The sequence below is a fragment of the Meleagris gallopavo genome, chromosome 4, assembly GCF_905368555.1.
Source record: "Meleagris gallopavo chromosome 4, MGAL_WU_HG_1.1, whole genome shotgun sequence".
NCBI classification, from domain to species: domain Eukaryota; kingdom Metazoa; phylum Chordata; class Aves; order Galliformes; family Phasianidae; genus Meleagris; species Meleagris gallopavo.
The window spans coordinates 23,175,509-23,191,082 of NC_139407.1; the positions used below are offsets into that span (position 1 = coordinate 23,175,509).

At 39.5% G+C, this 15,574-nt stretch overlaps 1 protein-coding gene across 2 annotated transcripts in view; it reads left to right on the top strand.

Moving 5' to 3' along the window:
- The window catches only part of GALNTL6 (polypeptide N-acetylgalactosaminyltransferase like 6), a 430,337-nt gene extending 414,972 nt beyond the window's left edge, over nucleotides 1-15,365 (top strand). The window contains exons 10-12 of one of the 2 annotated variants that reach the window (XM_085222467.1): nucleotides 20-136; nucleotides 2,783-2,823; nucleotides 5,892-6,031. In XM_085222467.1, the coding sequence (XP_085078593.1) occupies nucleotides 20-136; nucleotides 2,783-2,821 (156 nt within the window). In that variant the 3' untranslated portion in view covers nucleotides 2,822-2,823; nucleotides 5,892-6,031. Of the gene's footprint in view, nucleotides 1-19; nucleotides 137-2,782; nucleotides 2,824-5,891; nucleotides 6,042-11,566 lie in introns of those variants that run through there. The other variant, XM_085222466.1, reaches the window with a different exon arrangement.
- The last annotated feature ends 209 nt before the right edge of the window (nucleotides 15,366-15,574 follow it).

Consider the following 15,574-nt stretch of genomic DNA (forward strand, 5'->3'; position numbering starts at 1 on the left):
TCGCTGCTTGACCTTACAGATTCGAAATGTGGCAGCCAATCTCTGTGTGGACAGCAAACATGGAGCCACAGGGACTGAACTGAGGCTAGACATTTGTGTGAAGGATGGCTCAGAACGGACGTGGTCACATGAACAGGTACTGTAACAGCTAAAAGAAAAAAGCAGTGTAAAATTGTTGGATCTTTTTTCCAGCTTCTGAACATTTATCTGAACTTTTACTTAAGATAAAGCTAAGTGTAAAAATTATTTTTGAATGATTGCTGACCTTAATTGCTTCTTAAAAGTACTCTTTTTTTAAACTAACCTCAGGACTTTGACATATTCTTTTAAAGTTCCAAAAGGAATTCTAGTTCTCAAAGAGCTTTTGGGTCCCCAGTTCTATCTCAGTATGTCATGACAACATATTGAGTTCAGTTCACTTCACTGAAAATATTTTAAATACTACCTGGGCATCTATTGATTGTCTCCTTTTATGCTCTCATCTCTGCAAACACAGTAAGTGGTTGTATTTTAATATGATCTATAAGCAAGATAAATAGTGTGAAAGCCAGAATGGGTTTCACAAACATGAGGGATGATAAAGGCTCAAAAATGCTTTAACCTAATTCGGTTAGGAAGAAAAACTTCCCAGGAGAGTGGAGAAAAAGAGCTCCAGTTTGTACTTGCCGTGATTGTGACTAATTAGCTCTGGCCAACGTGAGCAGGATGGAAAGTACAACCTGGCCATTTAGTAGCAATTCTAATGAACGTGCCTTCTGCGCAGCAGCGGACTCAGATTAGAAAAAAATCCACAAGGCTAAGGAGAAAAAATTGACTGTCAAGTATGGCATTTTTGAAGATATTAAAAGCTCAGGAGGGAGGAGTTCTGAGGAATACTTGAAGTGCTGAGGTCAAAAATTCCTTTTCTAAGGACAGTGAGAAATGCAGGGGAAGGTGTGCAAGTGAACTAAGCTGAGGAGCTAAAAATGATCACAATTTAGATAAGTGCCAACACAAGCGGAAGGAAGCTGTTGAAAGAAGACTTCTTCATGTAGCTAACAGAGATAAAGCACAGCGGTAGGATGCTGAGATAGATATGTAGAATTAAGCTTTGTTTATGAAAGCAGTTGTTTCCATGGGGCCGGGGGGGGGAGCAGCGCGTCCCTCCTTGGGGACGAGGAGTGTTCAAAGCACAGCGAGGGGACATTCCTCTGAGCACTGTGATGCGGCTGTGTGGGATTGGGACTGCCAAAGCCCAAGCCAGGTGACTGAATTCATTTTTGCTGAACAGCTTAGTAATTATCGCACGCTTGTCCAAGAGCTGCTGTGTTAAGAGTGTAATTCGGAAAAGAGGCGGCAGAGGGCAGCTCTGGACAAGCTGAACACAACCGGGCCGGGGAAGGTAAAGAGTGGGCGGCTCTGAGAGCTTCTCAAAGCTTGAAACGGGAGCTGACCGATGGTGAAAAAGAATCGCTTTTAAAAAATCATCTTACTGTTGCTTTGGAATATAGATAGATACTGTTTAACCCTCAAAACAGTCTGTTTTCTGTTGGCAAAAAGGAGATTGTTTTGGTTCCTCTATGTTTGAGGTGTGCTGCAGGTTGTGAGGGTTTTCTTTGTCCCAGAGACTGCAGCGCATTCAAAAGCTGCTCTTACAACTGAGCAGAGCACGGATGCCCTTAGCCTATTTGCCTGGCAGCGTAAAACTTAGAAGACACACAAGAAACTGAAGAATCTTTCGAACAAAATAAGAGTAACATGATTTCATTTTCTCCTAGAAAGGGACCTTATTTGCTAGAGCTAGAAAGCAGAAGTTATAGAAAAAAGATGATTGGACTAATGTCTGTTACTGTATCACAGGGTAACATTTTATGTTCATAATCTTGAAGGTTCTATCATTTCATTATAATTCATTGGCTTATGGATTAGTTTAAAACAATACAAAGCAAATTTTACTCAAATGTTCAGACTCCCAGAACACAGTCATCTGGCTGGTAGATTTCAAGAATCAGTCTGTACAAGGTGCTGATTGTAAAGGCAGCAGTTGGGAAAGAAAGACAGAATCTCAAACTAAGATGAAGCAAACTAGATAGCAGACTTGGATGGAACTCAGAATTTCTATCCCAAAGGGAATTACAGCATATGCAAATCATCCAGAGGAGAAATTTCAGTTTTCCAGTAGAAAAGAAATTCTGAAAATGTTTAACTTCAGTAGAGCAAAACATCTTAGTGATGCAGGGCTTGGATTTTTTCCACAAATGAAGTAACATCCTTTCCCTCTGCCTCTTCCAATGTTTTCCTCAATGGAGAGATGTTGTGCAGTGGTACGAGCGCCTGCTTTTCCACTACTCCAGCCATGTTGCTGATATGATTTCTCCACATGCTGGTAGACACCAAGAGAGTTAATGAAAATATTGAGCATTTTATTATCATATTCCAAGTAGTGTGGCCTGACATTGAGCAGATCTTGTAACTTCTGGTCTAAATTTACAGAGAGAAATGAAAATAGAAAAATGTGATATGAGGAGAGCAGCAAGTGTTAGTGTTGATGATTCCACTAGACAGAGATGACCCATTGTGCTACTTGATTTGCCAGCCTTTTAGCAGTCCCTGAGAAGAAGACTTTTTACCTCAGGGCTGTAAAAACTAACAGCAACAAATGGGCCACTTGCAGTTTTTCTGGTGAACGAGAGAAAGAAGTCTCTGGGAACTTCTTTAGAACAACAACAACAAAAAAAGACGGGAGTGAGGTGCATCTTGGCTTTCTTCCACCTCTCTCACCAGAGCTAATTTCTGTTTCAAGGTGCAACTGAGGCAGATCAAACAGCAGCCAAGGATATGATGGTAAGAATCTTCTCTGTCTTTTGAAGTCCTCCAGACTGTCCAGGGATTTAGTGGGCAGGCATCATCTCCAGCTCAGCCCAGACTGTAGCTGTGCAACCTGCCCAGCTCTTTCTTCTCTGCTCAGAGATGTAATTCAAGTCAAAGTCTAGCTCACAAATGACGCTGTCTTTGTATGGGACACGTCTGCTTCAATCTTGTGCTGTGGCCTGAGCACAATGCCCACTGACAGTGGGATCCAGACAGGCAGTGAGCAACTGAACAAAGTTGTCAAGCTGGAGAGCACTAATGGTCTCAAAAGGGCCTTTGTCCTGCAGACAGTCCCAAACCAGTGGCTGCATCTGGCAATCATTTTTCAGGCTCAGTGCCAGTTAGAAATTAAGTTGTTTTTAAAAGATAAGGCTGCTGAAAATCTGTCTTTTTCCAAGTTGTCCTATGAGAGGGCCAGGCCTCATGAAAAGCTGAAGCATGCAGCCAAAGGGTTACTTGGTTGCAAACTCAGAGGATGGGGGTCTGATAGGAGAATAAGAGGGAGGAAGGAAGGAAGAAGCCAGAAGGACAGAGAATTTCTTGGACTCAGTAGGAAACAACAGCCCTGGAGACCTCAAGTGAAGAGAAAACCAGCTGCCTGATTCTAATGTGTTTGGAAATCTCTGTGCAGCTTTGTTTCATATCTGGGAATGAATGAGAGCAAATGAAATGTACTCCTTCATTTGAGTTCATCCATTTCTCATGAAGTCGGGCTCTGCTGGTTCCTAACATCCAAAGGAATATCCAAAGCATTAAATAGTGGCAAAGCAGAACCTTTTGGGATCAGGACCACAGCTACTTACATGTAGCATTGCTATGCATTATACAGAGGAAAGATCACTTTTACATCGGCCAGGTTTAGTGTTGAAGTAGACAGAATTTGCCATGTTGTGGAGGATATCATAGAGTGGGGAAGTTGAAAGGATGTTGACCTTCAAATCTTATCTGCAAGTTTTAATATTATCTGTAAATTTTAATATCAGTTGAGTGTATAGAAAAGCATGATCTTTTTTTCCAATTAGTGATTTTTAATTTCACTCTTAGTCCTAAAAACTAGTTTCTGCCTGTACAAGACTTATTTTATAACTGTATCACTAGGGAGAACATACTTGATTTTTAAATGCAACTGTTATACAAAACAGCAGCCTAAGAAGGAGGGAGAGGAATCTGTGCCATCTAATCAGTGAGATCTACTGTTAGATAGATCATGATTTTCAGTGGAAAGAAATTTAAAAAAAAAAAAAAAAAAAAAAACCCTATCTGGTATCAAGTCAAGAGTCTTGACTTTCAAATGGAACACAGCCTTCAGAAACCACACAGGAGTGGGAAAGGCAAAAGGATACCCTGGATCAGTCTGATCTGATTTAAAAGCAAGCTTCAGCTCTTTCAGGTGTACTGATGCATTCAGTGTGGCAGTGATCGTCAGGACAAGGTCCAGAGAGCAACAGGAATGGCCCCTCAGCTCACCAGTAATGCACAGAATGAAAAATTTGGATAGTTAGTTGCTGGGGAAGATGATAAACGTGTGGCAAAAGGATATCTTGCAAAGTAGTCATGAGAATGAGAATATTGCAAAATCTCTGTTCCACACCATTTCTCCAGGTATGTTATTCATCACTTTGAGCTCCAAGTTTATTACTTGGCTGCAGAAAAGTAAAGCAAAAGAAAGGAAATTGCTTTTGCTTTTTTTTTTTCCTTCAGAGGAAACCATCTCAAGCTTCTCTGTTTTTGCAGAAGCAACATTGTCGCTTTTTCATATATCAAATCTTACCTCTGAGTTTGATTGTGAAATAAGCTGTTTTGCAGGGAGTGTGTGATGCTGCTTCCAGGAAACATAAAGATAAATGGAGAAAGACTTAACCTTTTAAAAAGCAACAATTTGGTTTGAAAATGAAGTTCGAGTTGTCCATTGCATTTTACAGCAGATAAATGTAAAAGGCACTCTGGGGGAAAGAAGAAATAAGCAGGGCACGGGGAAAGACTGAGAAAATGCTGACTGGAAAACCAGAAATAAATAGGGAATGACAGATGCTCACAGAGAACAAGGACTTACAATAAGACACGAGAAAAACAGCAAATATTCACATATATGCTTATATTCTGTGCCTGCAGGCCATGGGAAACAATAGTGCCTCTCAATAGTAGTATTATAGAGGATGGTACAGTGTTGAAGATGTAGCATTTTTAAAAGATGCCTCTTTTAGATAGACCACAGAAGATAGCTGTCACAGTGAAAGGTTCAGAATCTAAAAAACACAGCAGGAATGTACCAAATCAGACTCCCATCACACTCGGCTTTAGTTTGCATTTGTAGCAGTGGTTCCGATATCAGGAAATAGAGACCTTTTGTGGAGCAGGGTGCCAGGTGAGTACCAGAGCTGCCTGGGGTGCAGTGGCTGAGGTACTGGAGGCAGGCTAAGAGCAGCATAGAGTGGAAGTGCTATTCAGATAATGAGCCTGTGTGCAGTTCTGCATGAACTGTTAGAGCTAAATGATTTCCAATAGCAAGGTTTGATCATTTAAAGAGAGCTTTCTCAGTGTTATGCTTCAGTCTGTACTGTGGAAAACGGAGAGTCAAGCAGAAAGCCATGGAAAAGCATTGACATGGGGGAAAAAAAAAAAAAAAAAAAAAAGAATTAAATTAAAAATAAAGGAAAAAAAAAGCCTCAGTTCTCAGCAGAGCTTGTAGGCAGCAATGTACAAGCTGCAACCTGTTTTCTACAAGGATTGATCCATAGGAAAGGAAAATGCACTCTGTGTCTTTAAATTTGGTACTGTCAGACCTGTCACCTTTCTCTTATGATTGAACAACCGCAGTGTCAAAGCATAATTTCAGACAGCTGGTGCATGATTGAGAAGGATTCCTCTGTTAACTGTGAGCCTCCACAATTCCTCTCACTCAGGCAGCCAGAAAAAGGGCTTTAACAGGCTGCCTGTAGCTCACAGGTTTCTCAGCAAGAAGGCAAAACATTTAGTGTGTGTTGTGTTTGAAATGTTTTCCACTCGTAATAAACTATTGCACTGTCTGACTGTTTTTCTAGCTGTTCACCTTTGGATGGAGAGAAGACATCCGTCCTGGGGAGCCACTTCACACCAGGAAGTTCTGCTTCGATGCCATCTCACACAGTAGCCCTGTCACACTGTATGACTGTCACGGGATGAAGGGGAACCAGCACTGGAGCTATAGGAAGGTCGGAGTCACTCTGGGTCATTTCAGAGATTCAGACTGTCTTGAGCCTATATTCAGTCTAGTGCAGACTTGTACTTTCCCTTCAGAGAAGTTGCTTTTTAAAATCCAATCTGTTTTATTCTGATTTAATTTTGTAGTAAACTCTCTGGAGTGTGTTCTCATTGAGTATTCAGCTACTTGTGTCAAATTTAAATGGAAGTGGATCTGATCCAGCTCAGAGTGTGTCCATGTTGAGTGTCTGAAAGGTGTTACATCATTCTGGCACTTGAAGATTCTAGTGTCATTTTAAGTGAGACACTAGTGAAAATATTTGCATCTGACGTGACAGAATGAAGAAATGCTGCTCAAGAGTTAAATATTACTATTTTACTACATTTTTACAAGTGGCAGAAATGTCTACCTCAAAAAACCCCAAACCAACATTAAAAGCACTGCTGTAAGCCTGAAGACATCAGGAGTTTATAAATTAAAGATAAGCAGCTTAGACACTACTTTGATCTGCCAAGTTCTGCCCATTTTGAGCAATCACTAGAACAGAAGGTCAAGCTAGGAAATGAGAGTGCCTCGTTTGGGGTATAAAAAGTCCTGGTAATGCTATCAGGTTTTTTAAAGAATGATTAATCAGCAAGTTGCCTCGATTAAACAATTGCTAATAAACTCTATTCCATGCAGGGTAAGGGCATCCATTTCTGTGATGAACTGAGTACTTCTTCTCATGCATCCTTTGATTTTCTAAAACCACTGTGCCTTGTCCCGTACATTGCTTATGCTGTGACCTAGGTGGCAGGAATTGGACCATGTTAAGTAAGCCTCTGTAGTACTTTCTAGATCAGAGTTATTAGCAGGAAAATAATTCAGAACTTCAGAAAAGTAGCTTTGCCCCAAGTATTTTGAGTACCTGCTTGTTAGCCTGTGCCATTTTTTTAACCATATTTATGTTGCAATCTAAGATGTATCACAGGATTGTCTCGAAATATGTTCTCCTTCAGATTTTACTCGTAGTGAAGTTAAAAGGTGTGAGCTGGCTATTTAGAAGACATAAATAGTCATGGCCGTATTGCTGCATGTATCGCTTTATAATGTCATTATAATCCTTTCTTGCTTCAGAACACTTCCAATTTATCTTTTTGATTGCCCAAGCCATACAAAAGAAGCTTTCATACCCTTGCACTTCATTGGTGCCTAATGTAGCTGGTTCATAAGGAAAACACAGATCTGGAGCTGCCCTCTATATGGCTCATCACCTTTGATGTGGACAGAATGCAGCAGATAACCCAAAGAAATGACATTTGAAGGAAAAAAAAAAAAAAAAAGTGCACAACGTGAGTTCTATTAAATCCTCTGCACAGTTTCATTTTTTATTTCCAGAAGGTTGACAGGGCTCATATAAAAATTCTCAACACAAGGCAGGCGTTTTCATCTCAGCAAAAGGCACCACAACATTTTGTGATGATGAAAGTACTGTCACAGTTCTAGCTGTAATAGTAACCTGACAACAAGCTGATCAGTTTGCATGAGCGCTTACTGCTGAACTACGAAACTTCAAATTAAAAAAAACAAATGTTGGAATAGTGAAAATATGCTCATTATTATTATTACTACTTAGGCTTAGTTTTAGTTTGGCTGCCCACTAAGTATGTTTTGTTTTATTGTGTTAGATTTTCTGTAGAAATTTTTGGTGGAACAACTGTACTGAAAAAAAAAACCGTTATAATCCTTACTTAGTTTTAAGAGCATCCTGGAAATAGGATTTATACTGTTTCCCGAAGACAAGAAAACCATACAGCAAAAAGATACTTCTATCAGTCTAATTGCAACTATAGTAGAGCTCTTTACTAAGAGGACAGTATGCAACTAAAATTGTACTCTAAATCAGAGTCATAGATTGTGGTTCAGCAAGTAATGCTTGCTTTTAGAAAACAAAGAGCAGATCAGCAGCTGTGTTCTTTGCACCATTTACAGAAGCTGTAGCTTTCTAATGGTCATGTGTCCATCTTATCAGTAATTTTTTAGGAAAAATGACTTTGGTCAGTATCTTATAAGATGCTCAATAGAAAGCATTTCTTACCATACTGTCATATCGTACTCTCATATACTGTCATATAAAACTAGAAGATAATAGGTTTTTTTAATAGCTTAAGCTACTTTCTCTTTTCAAGATTATCTGTATCCTCAAGCTCTGAGTAAGTGTTTAAAATAAGTGTTTAAAATTCTAGTAAGTCTATGATAGTGAGTAATCAGTACTTTTAGGACCAGTTCAAACTTTGAGTCTGTAATAAAACAGCCAAGTCTGCATTTAAGAAATCTCTGTAAAAAGTGATGAAGTAGACTGAATCCAAATAATATTGTGAACAACACTGTGGGTTAGAAAAAGAAAATGAGTTTAATAACGGGGGGAAAAAAGCATTGATGACATAATGGGGATTTGAAATCAATTCTGGAAGCTATGGGAAAATGTTAAAAGTAGTAGAGATATTGGAGAATAACGGCTTTCCAAGAGAAAGCCATTTCCTTGACTATGTTTATGATTTCTAAGCATGTCAGAGCCAAAGATCAACAGTGGATACAGATTTCCATTCCTCCCAGTGAAGCAATATGCCCGTTTTTCAGCATAGTGTCACTCTGGAGTGATAGATAATACATTGGTTCTGATAAAGTATGATTAAATTTACGTGCTCTAGTCTAATCTGTAGAGCACATGTATTCAAGAGAGGGCTGATTTAGTAAGTCTTTAAAAAATAATGGTTATAATTGTGCAAAATCAATTTCATTATACTATAATTCTACCCTGAGCATAGCGACTATGATAGAAGCTAGACTGGCAACGTCAAAACCCAGAATAGGGCTGTTTGTTCACACTCTCCTGACAGCTTCAGGGACAAACTGTAAAAGTTCACTCTTTACCCTGTGAGTCCATAGATTATTCCCTCAGACAATGATAGACGTCATTGTGATAGTGGTTTTTATCATATGGACATCTGTCCTACTGAAACTGCACTGGGGCTACCGACTAATTTCAGATAAACTACTGCAGCCACTGGCTGATAATGACTTCCAGTTGCTGTTGACCTTGGCCATAGTTATAGCAGTGACCTAGAAGAAATGAAAGGCTCTGTGTCTCATTACCAATCCCCTGAACTGTCGAGAACCATTATCTAATGGAGAAGTTTCTCCTTCTGCAAATAGCATTCAGACTTGCCCTTATGCAAGAAGAAAAAAAAAAATCACTCTGCTCTTTTCAGATGCTTGAAAAGTCTCCAGAAGGGTCCTTGTGGCTTGGTGTAAGGAGGAATTTATATATTTCCCTCAGAAAGTTCTTCTCTGGGGGGCATGCAACTGTAACCCATTGAAGTCCTCAGCTTGTTTTTATTGAGTTCCATAAGAACTGCAGGCTTTGACCTTAGGTCAGTGTAAGCTGGAGATGATAAATTAATAGGCCATTATACATAGCTAAGGCAGCCAGAAGTTTTCCCACAGTAACTGTGTCCCTCTCCTTAAGAAATGCTCTTCTCTCCTAATAACCAGACCAGCTGAAAGAAGCATCAACAATGCTTCATTCAAGAATTGCATCCCCTTCTGTGAGAAGACAGACCGTGGGCTCTTTTGTGAAGGCTGGAGTGTTTTTCATATTTTGTACTGAAGCAGCTTCCTCTCTTCTTGTACCAGCTACTGTGTTAAAGCTTCTAGCATTCCAGCTTCAGCTCCCCCAGTAGTTTGGCTGAGCCCTTTCCAAGCTACAGCATGAGAAAAAACAGTCCCCTTTCCACAGGGCCCCACAGCAGGTGGGCAGCCGTGGTACCCCTGCTCACTCCCAGCCCAGTCAAGATTGCTCCATCAGGCACCCACAGAGCGGCAGGAGGAGCTGACGAGGTTCTGAAGGTCACCTAACCATCCCCTGGGTTCTTGGGAGCTCTGGTAGGGTCTCCTGCTATACAGGATGTGATAGTCCTACATGCACATTGTCTGTGCTTGCAAGCTGCTCCCTGTACAGAGCAGAGCAGGGCCTCTGGTCTCCCTATCCACACAAAGCTGGTTCCTTTAGTTAGCCATGCAGGCTTTGACCACATCACTCAGAATTACTCTCTTGTGGGTGCGTGCATGCATTTAGGGTGAAGAGTTGGAATGAAAGCCAGTTTTTTTGAAAGCAGGTAGAGCACCATCACCCTCCAGTAGAGCACGATGCTACACTTTTGAATTTGCTCTCTGCAGCATATGCTAAATATTAAAAAATAAAAAATAAAAATAGTGCTTTACCAGTGTTTCACATCCCACAATCAATTTTCTCTTTCTTAATAAAAAAAAAAAAAAGAAAAAGAAAAAAACAACTTTCCCCGCTTTAAAATAACTTCTATTATTACGTTATATTTAGTTTTGTCTTCGTAACTTTATTTCTGAAGGATGAGGTATTTTTAGTTAAAGATGTTTCTGTATGATTGTTGCTCAGCACCCGGAGCACTTTTGTGAGTTTATAATAGGTTGCGATTTGACAAGTAGCTTTCTTTATTCCTTCTTACAAACTGGGCAAACAGGCACATCCTGAATTAGCTGGCAGAGCTTGTTTGGCAAGGAAGGGAAGAGCCTGCATGTTGTTTACTGAGAGTCATCAGAAGTTTATTTCCACACATACAGTAAACGCATTATATAGTCCCTGGAAACTTTCAAGCCATCTAATCACTCCACGTCTATCTCTTGGCCACTTGCCTATATGAACTAAACACATTGGGCCTACCCACAAATGCCTGTTGCTCATCTCAGTACTTTCTGCTTTACCAAAGATTCACAGTGGGATGATTTAAAATTCATTCCATTTTTTTTGGCGTGTGTGTGAAATAAAATGAATAAAACTAAAAACCATGAATATCCTATTTAAAACAACTTAATCCGTGCTTATCCTCCCAAGATCTCCATAGGGATCTAAAAACAGCATTAGAATTTCCTTCTTAGGAGTAGAACTCGAGTATTTCAGTGGCTTGTCTTACAAGGCTGCAGGCAAAATCTGCATTTTATGGGGTGAGAACTGAGATCATCAGTTACGTGTCTGTCTATCACAGCACTTCAATTAATATTGTTACTGACTTCTTCATCGAGTCAAAGAATAGCCATTTCCCAGACAGATCTTTACGGATCCTCCCACCCAGCAGCACGTTAGAAACTGTCAAAAACAACCTCCTCTCTTGAAAAAAAAAAAATTGGGTTCAGACATTTAATTGGAGCCTAGGGAAGCACATGGTATGTAAAGAAAGGCATTCTCTTTTTTCATTATATTACATGGTTATTAGCTAAAGAGATGGTGATGTCGTCTCATTCATTCCTGAATCCTCAATTTTTTGAAGGACAATAACGGAACAAAAGTGCTAGATTCTCTACGAGTTTCTAAATTAAGCTGTGGTTGTTGCACAAGGTTATCACGCAGAGTATACAAAATTATTTCAGATACAACTGTGTTAATCCATGTTCAGTAAAATGAGAACACTTCCAATTACTTGGCGTTTGCTACTTAATTCTATTTTTTTCTCATTTCTATAGGACAAAACTTTGTTCCATCCGGTAAGCAGCAGCTGCATAGATTGCAACCCATCTGAAAAGAAGATTTTCATGAACAGATGTGATCCTTTATCTGAAACTCAACAGTGGGTTTTTGAACATATTAATATGACTGTTTTAGAAAAATTTAACAGCAACGCCAGTTCCTAGGGAAAATTAAAAAATGAACACACCCAGTTACACACAGCCTGCAGACTACGTTTTCGCCAGCATCTGGGTCGAAGGAGTCAGGAATTAAATTTCCTAGATCCAGGAAGTCTGCTCTAAGGATTAAGAAAATGCCCCAGCAAGAGCCAGCAGGCTGTCCTTGAGGATGTACAGTATCTGAAGAACTTGGCTAGGAGCCTCACCGGATGCTGCTGAGAACTTCAGGCTGAAAATTCCCTTGCTGGTCAAGGGAAAATTTTGTTTAAAAACTGTTTGAAAGTGCTCCAAGTTAATAAAGTAAAACAAAACTCTAGAGTTTCTCAGGTCTAATCCTGCTGTAGTGAGTAGTTCAGAACAGACGCTGTGATTTGGGACGGGTATATGGTGTGCATGACGGCTACAGGAACCTGAAGAAATCCCAGGTTTTAGAACTAAACATGCTGTTGGAAGAATAATGATGTCCCAGCACTCCCTAGACAAGATATATGCTCTGTTGATATTCTCATTATAAAAGGTCGGGTTAAGCAGGTTTAACCCTCAGAACTGCTGCAATTAATTTTAAATACCTCCCTTTTACATTCCATTCATTACCAAAATAGGAATGGTAGAAATCCTAGGGTCTAGAATTACACTGTAGTGAAGCATGAAATAAACTGTAAGGTTTTGCCCTCACGTTTCTCCCTTCAGTTGGGGAAAAAAAAAAAAGAAAAAAAAAAAAAAAGCAATCAAATTTTTATACATGGTATATTTAGCAGTTGTGATTCAAATCCCGTTGTCACACATGGTGAGATTGTTCTTTCAGTGACAAATATAAAAGCAGCTGCAACATAATAGAAGGCATGTGGACTAGCTATCTTTCCTAAGGTAGAATCCTTACCAAAGTATATATTAAGTTAAAAATAGGTTGAAGAAATCATCATGAGAGCAGGAAATAATTGCATACTGTATGCTGAACTAGGTTAGTCAAATTAACATTGGTATGCTGCCATCACCTAAAAAAGCACTGTTTCTCTGTAGTTCGGCTTAAAAGATCTTGCAGAAATCATGTGGTGTTCTTGTCAGATATAAGTGGAGAGAAAATTTGACATGAAGAGAGTTGGGTGGTTTCAGAGTTCTTGATGAAATCTGTGATGGCGATCACATGAACCTAAGCTGTCAAGTGAATGATACTGCAGATCTCATGGTGGAGGAAAGGAGGAATGAAACAAGTTACACGTGGCTGTATTTTGTGCTTTAGGCACAGTTACAATTCAGATTCAGACAGACTTCTGTCACATTGATGGGCATTATGGCACATGGTGTCCCTCACACCCATCGAGCTGTTGTCATGAGAGGCCGCTAAAACTTATTTGAGAAGCCTATGGCTCTTCTCAGAAGGAATTAATTAATGCTAATATGTGGAACGTAACTAACAGGTTTGGGATTTTTCAAGGTGAGAGCATGTGTATATGTGTATCAAATAAGTATGTGGATTGCTTTTGTTTGAAAGGCATTTACAGACAAAAGCACCATAAATGTGGGTAGATGGAATTCCCCAGAGGTGGCTATAACAGTGCCATCGGGTTCCAAAAATATCATAAGGAATTAAGTTGCTCGGTCTGACTGCTGGAGAAATGGCTGACTAGCCAAAATACCGGTGTATAAGCTATCATGTTTTGAGGCAGAAGGGCAAATGTGTTTTGTTTATTGCTCCTTACTCTCTGTTTAGGCTCAAAGAGCGTTGATTGCATCTGAAGGATAATTCTCGTACCAGTTAGTGTACACTATTTTATGACAGCACTTGTAGTTGCAGATTAAAAATTGTGTTAAGCTAAAATTGTTGGTTATAGGAACTTTTTAGGAAGGGAATGAGATCCTGAAGCATTTGGGATGCATGCACTTGGATGCATCCATACACAGAGTAATTGCTGCAAGTCAGTGAAGAGGCCTTTTAATTAATCTAAGAAAAACAACTATAGGCATCATTTTATGATTTTAAAGCAAAGGAATTTGCTTAGGTACTGTTTTAATTTAATTGTGGTGCACGGAAGGACAGAGGCAGTAAGGCTAATGTGTGGGGATATTTAGGTTGCTGTCAGTACACAGAAGCAGTCTGGGCACTGAAGGCTGCCAGCTTTCACAGATACAGTTCTTGTAGCATCATCATTTATTTGCAGCCTGAACGTGAGAAATGAGGATTTGGATAAAGAAGAAAATGGGCACCTAAATTATAAATTCAGTCCTCACGCTGCTGATTGAAACTGGCCCTAAACTGTCAAATTCCCATATGCCCAAAATAGAGAGGCAAAGGAGAACTGCTAAACCAGCTGAGCAATTTATAATATGCACAGATTGGTAGAGTTGTATCATTCAGTCTCTGCTTGCATCTTGGTGGTCTGACTTTGAAATGTCTAATAGGAACTATACTGCTGCTGGGGCAGAGATCTTCTATGCTTTTTACAACCCTCATTATTTAATATTGCACAGCATCCTGCACTGCCAAAGGAAACCTTTCCATTACTCAGTGGTTATGAACAGTGATTGTAAGCTCTAGTAGTCCCTGTCAGATAACAATCCATTTGAATGGTATCCAGATAGTTAGGAAAATTCTGTTGTATGTATTGTTTTCAGTTTTTATAGGTAAAATATAAGAAAAGAGATATTAGAGTTTTTCACATGTCAGCAATGAGCGGCTTTTGATTAATCTGGAAATATAATGTTTGTATGAAAGTTCAGATCTTGAGAAACATCTAATATCTTGCCTTATCTCTTGGAAAGAGGCAAGAGACGGATGGAGGAGAGGTTTGTTCTCACTTCATGGGCTGAGATTTCAGGTATTTATTATAACCAGAATTGCACAGGAAAGAAGAAAAAAAAAAGATAGCAATCAATAGCCTAGTAAAGAAGACAGTTACTTCACTGTTTTCAGTTTAAGCATTTTTCTCTTTTTAAAAGCATATAGAAAAGAGCTCTTATACGGCTTCTCACAGGCAGCTGTAATCCTCCTGCTGAGCAGAGAAGGTGGCCCTAGGGACTGAGTTTCAGAGCTGTGCTCCTGCAGCATTTGGGCTGATGGATTCACAAAACGGTTATGACTTGCTAAGCATGGGACTCTTTCAGCAGGAAGTGTTATAAATAATAAATGATCATCCCTACCTCGAAATTAAATTCTGTCTTGAGTGTTCTCCAAAGCTTTCCACTGATAACAGCGTTTCATGACTAATTTAGCATTCAGAATTTCTTTAAGTCTTCCAGCAACCATATCTTTTTTTACTCAGTGGACATCCAAAGAGTAAAAAGATACGATGGACAGATATATTTTCCTGTCATATTAAATCAGAAGTGTTTAACTTCAGTCCACATTCCTTCCAAAGACCATGAAATTTCTGTACAAAAAGGTGTTTAAAAAATACTACATAGTGCATGGGTTGCAGTGAAATTCCAGCTGGTGCTTAGCTTCAGTTTTTCAGCTGATTGTTTTATGGGAATTTAATTAACACACCCAAAAAGATATTTGTATCTTTAAAGTTCATTAGCGTATACCCTAAACTTTTCCTACTTGAGGCTTTCTGACTCTTTCAGAGGTCAGCAAACTACTACTGCTGGGTATGGTAGCAACTGGAAAAAGTAGAATAAACACCAAGTGCAATGAAAACTCTTAAATCATTTGTGTTTCCTTGTGCATATTCCAAAATCCAAACTAAGTAGAAGCCCTTGGCAGGGGCATAAGGAGGAGAGGAGTTGGGAAGCAGCACTGTACAAAGGCATGACCTTATTTCAGGAAAATGACATCATTTGAGAACAAATGTTTCTGCGACATTATGGATACTTTAGTGATATAATGCATACTTCCTGTGTGTTATC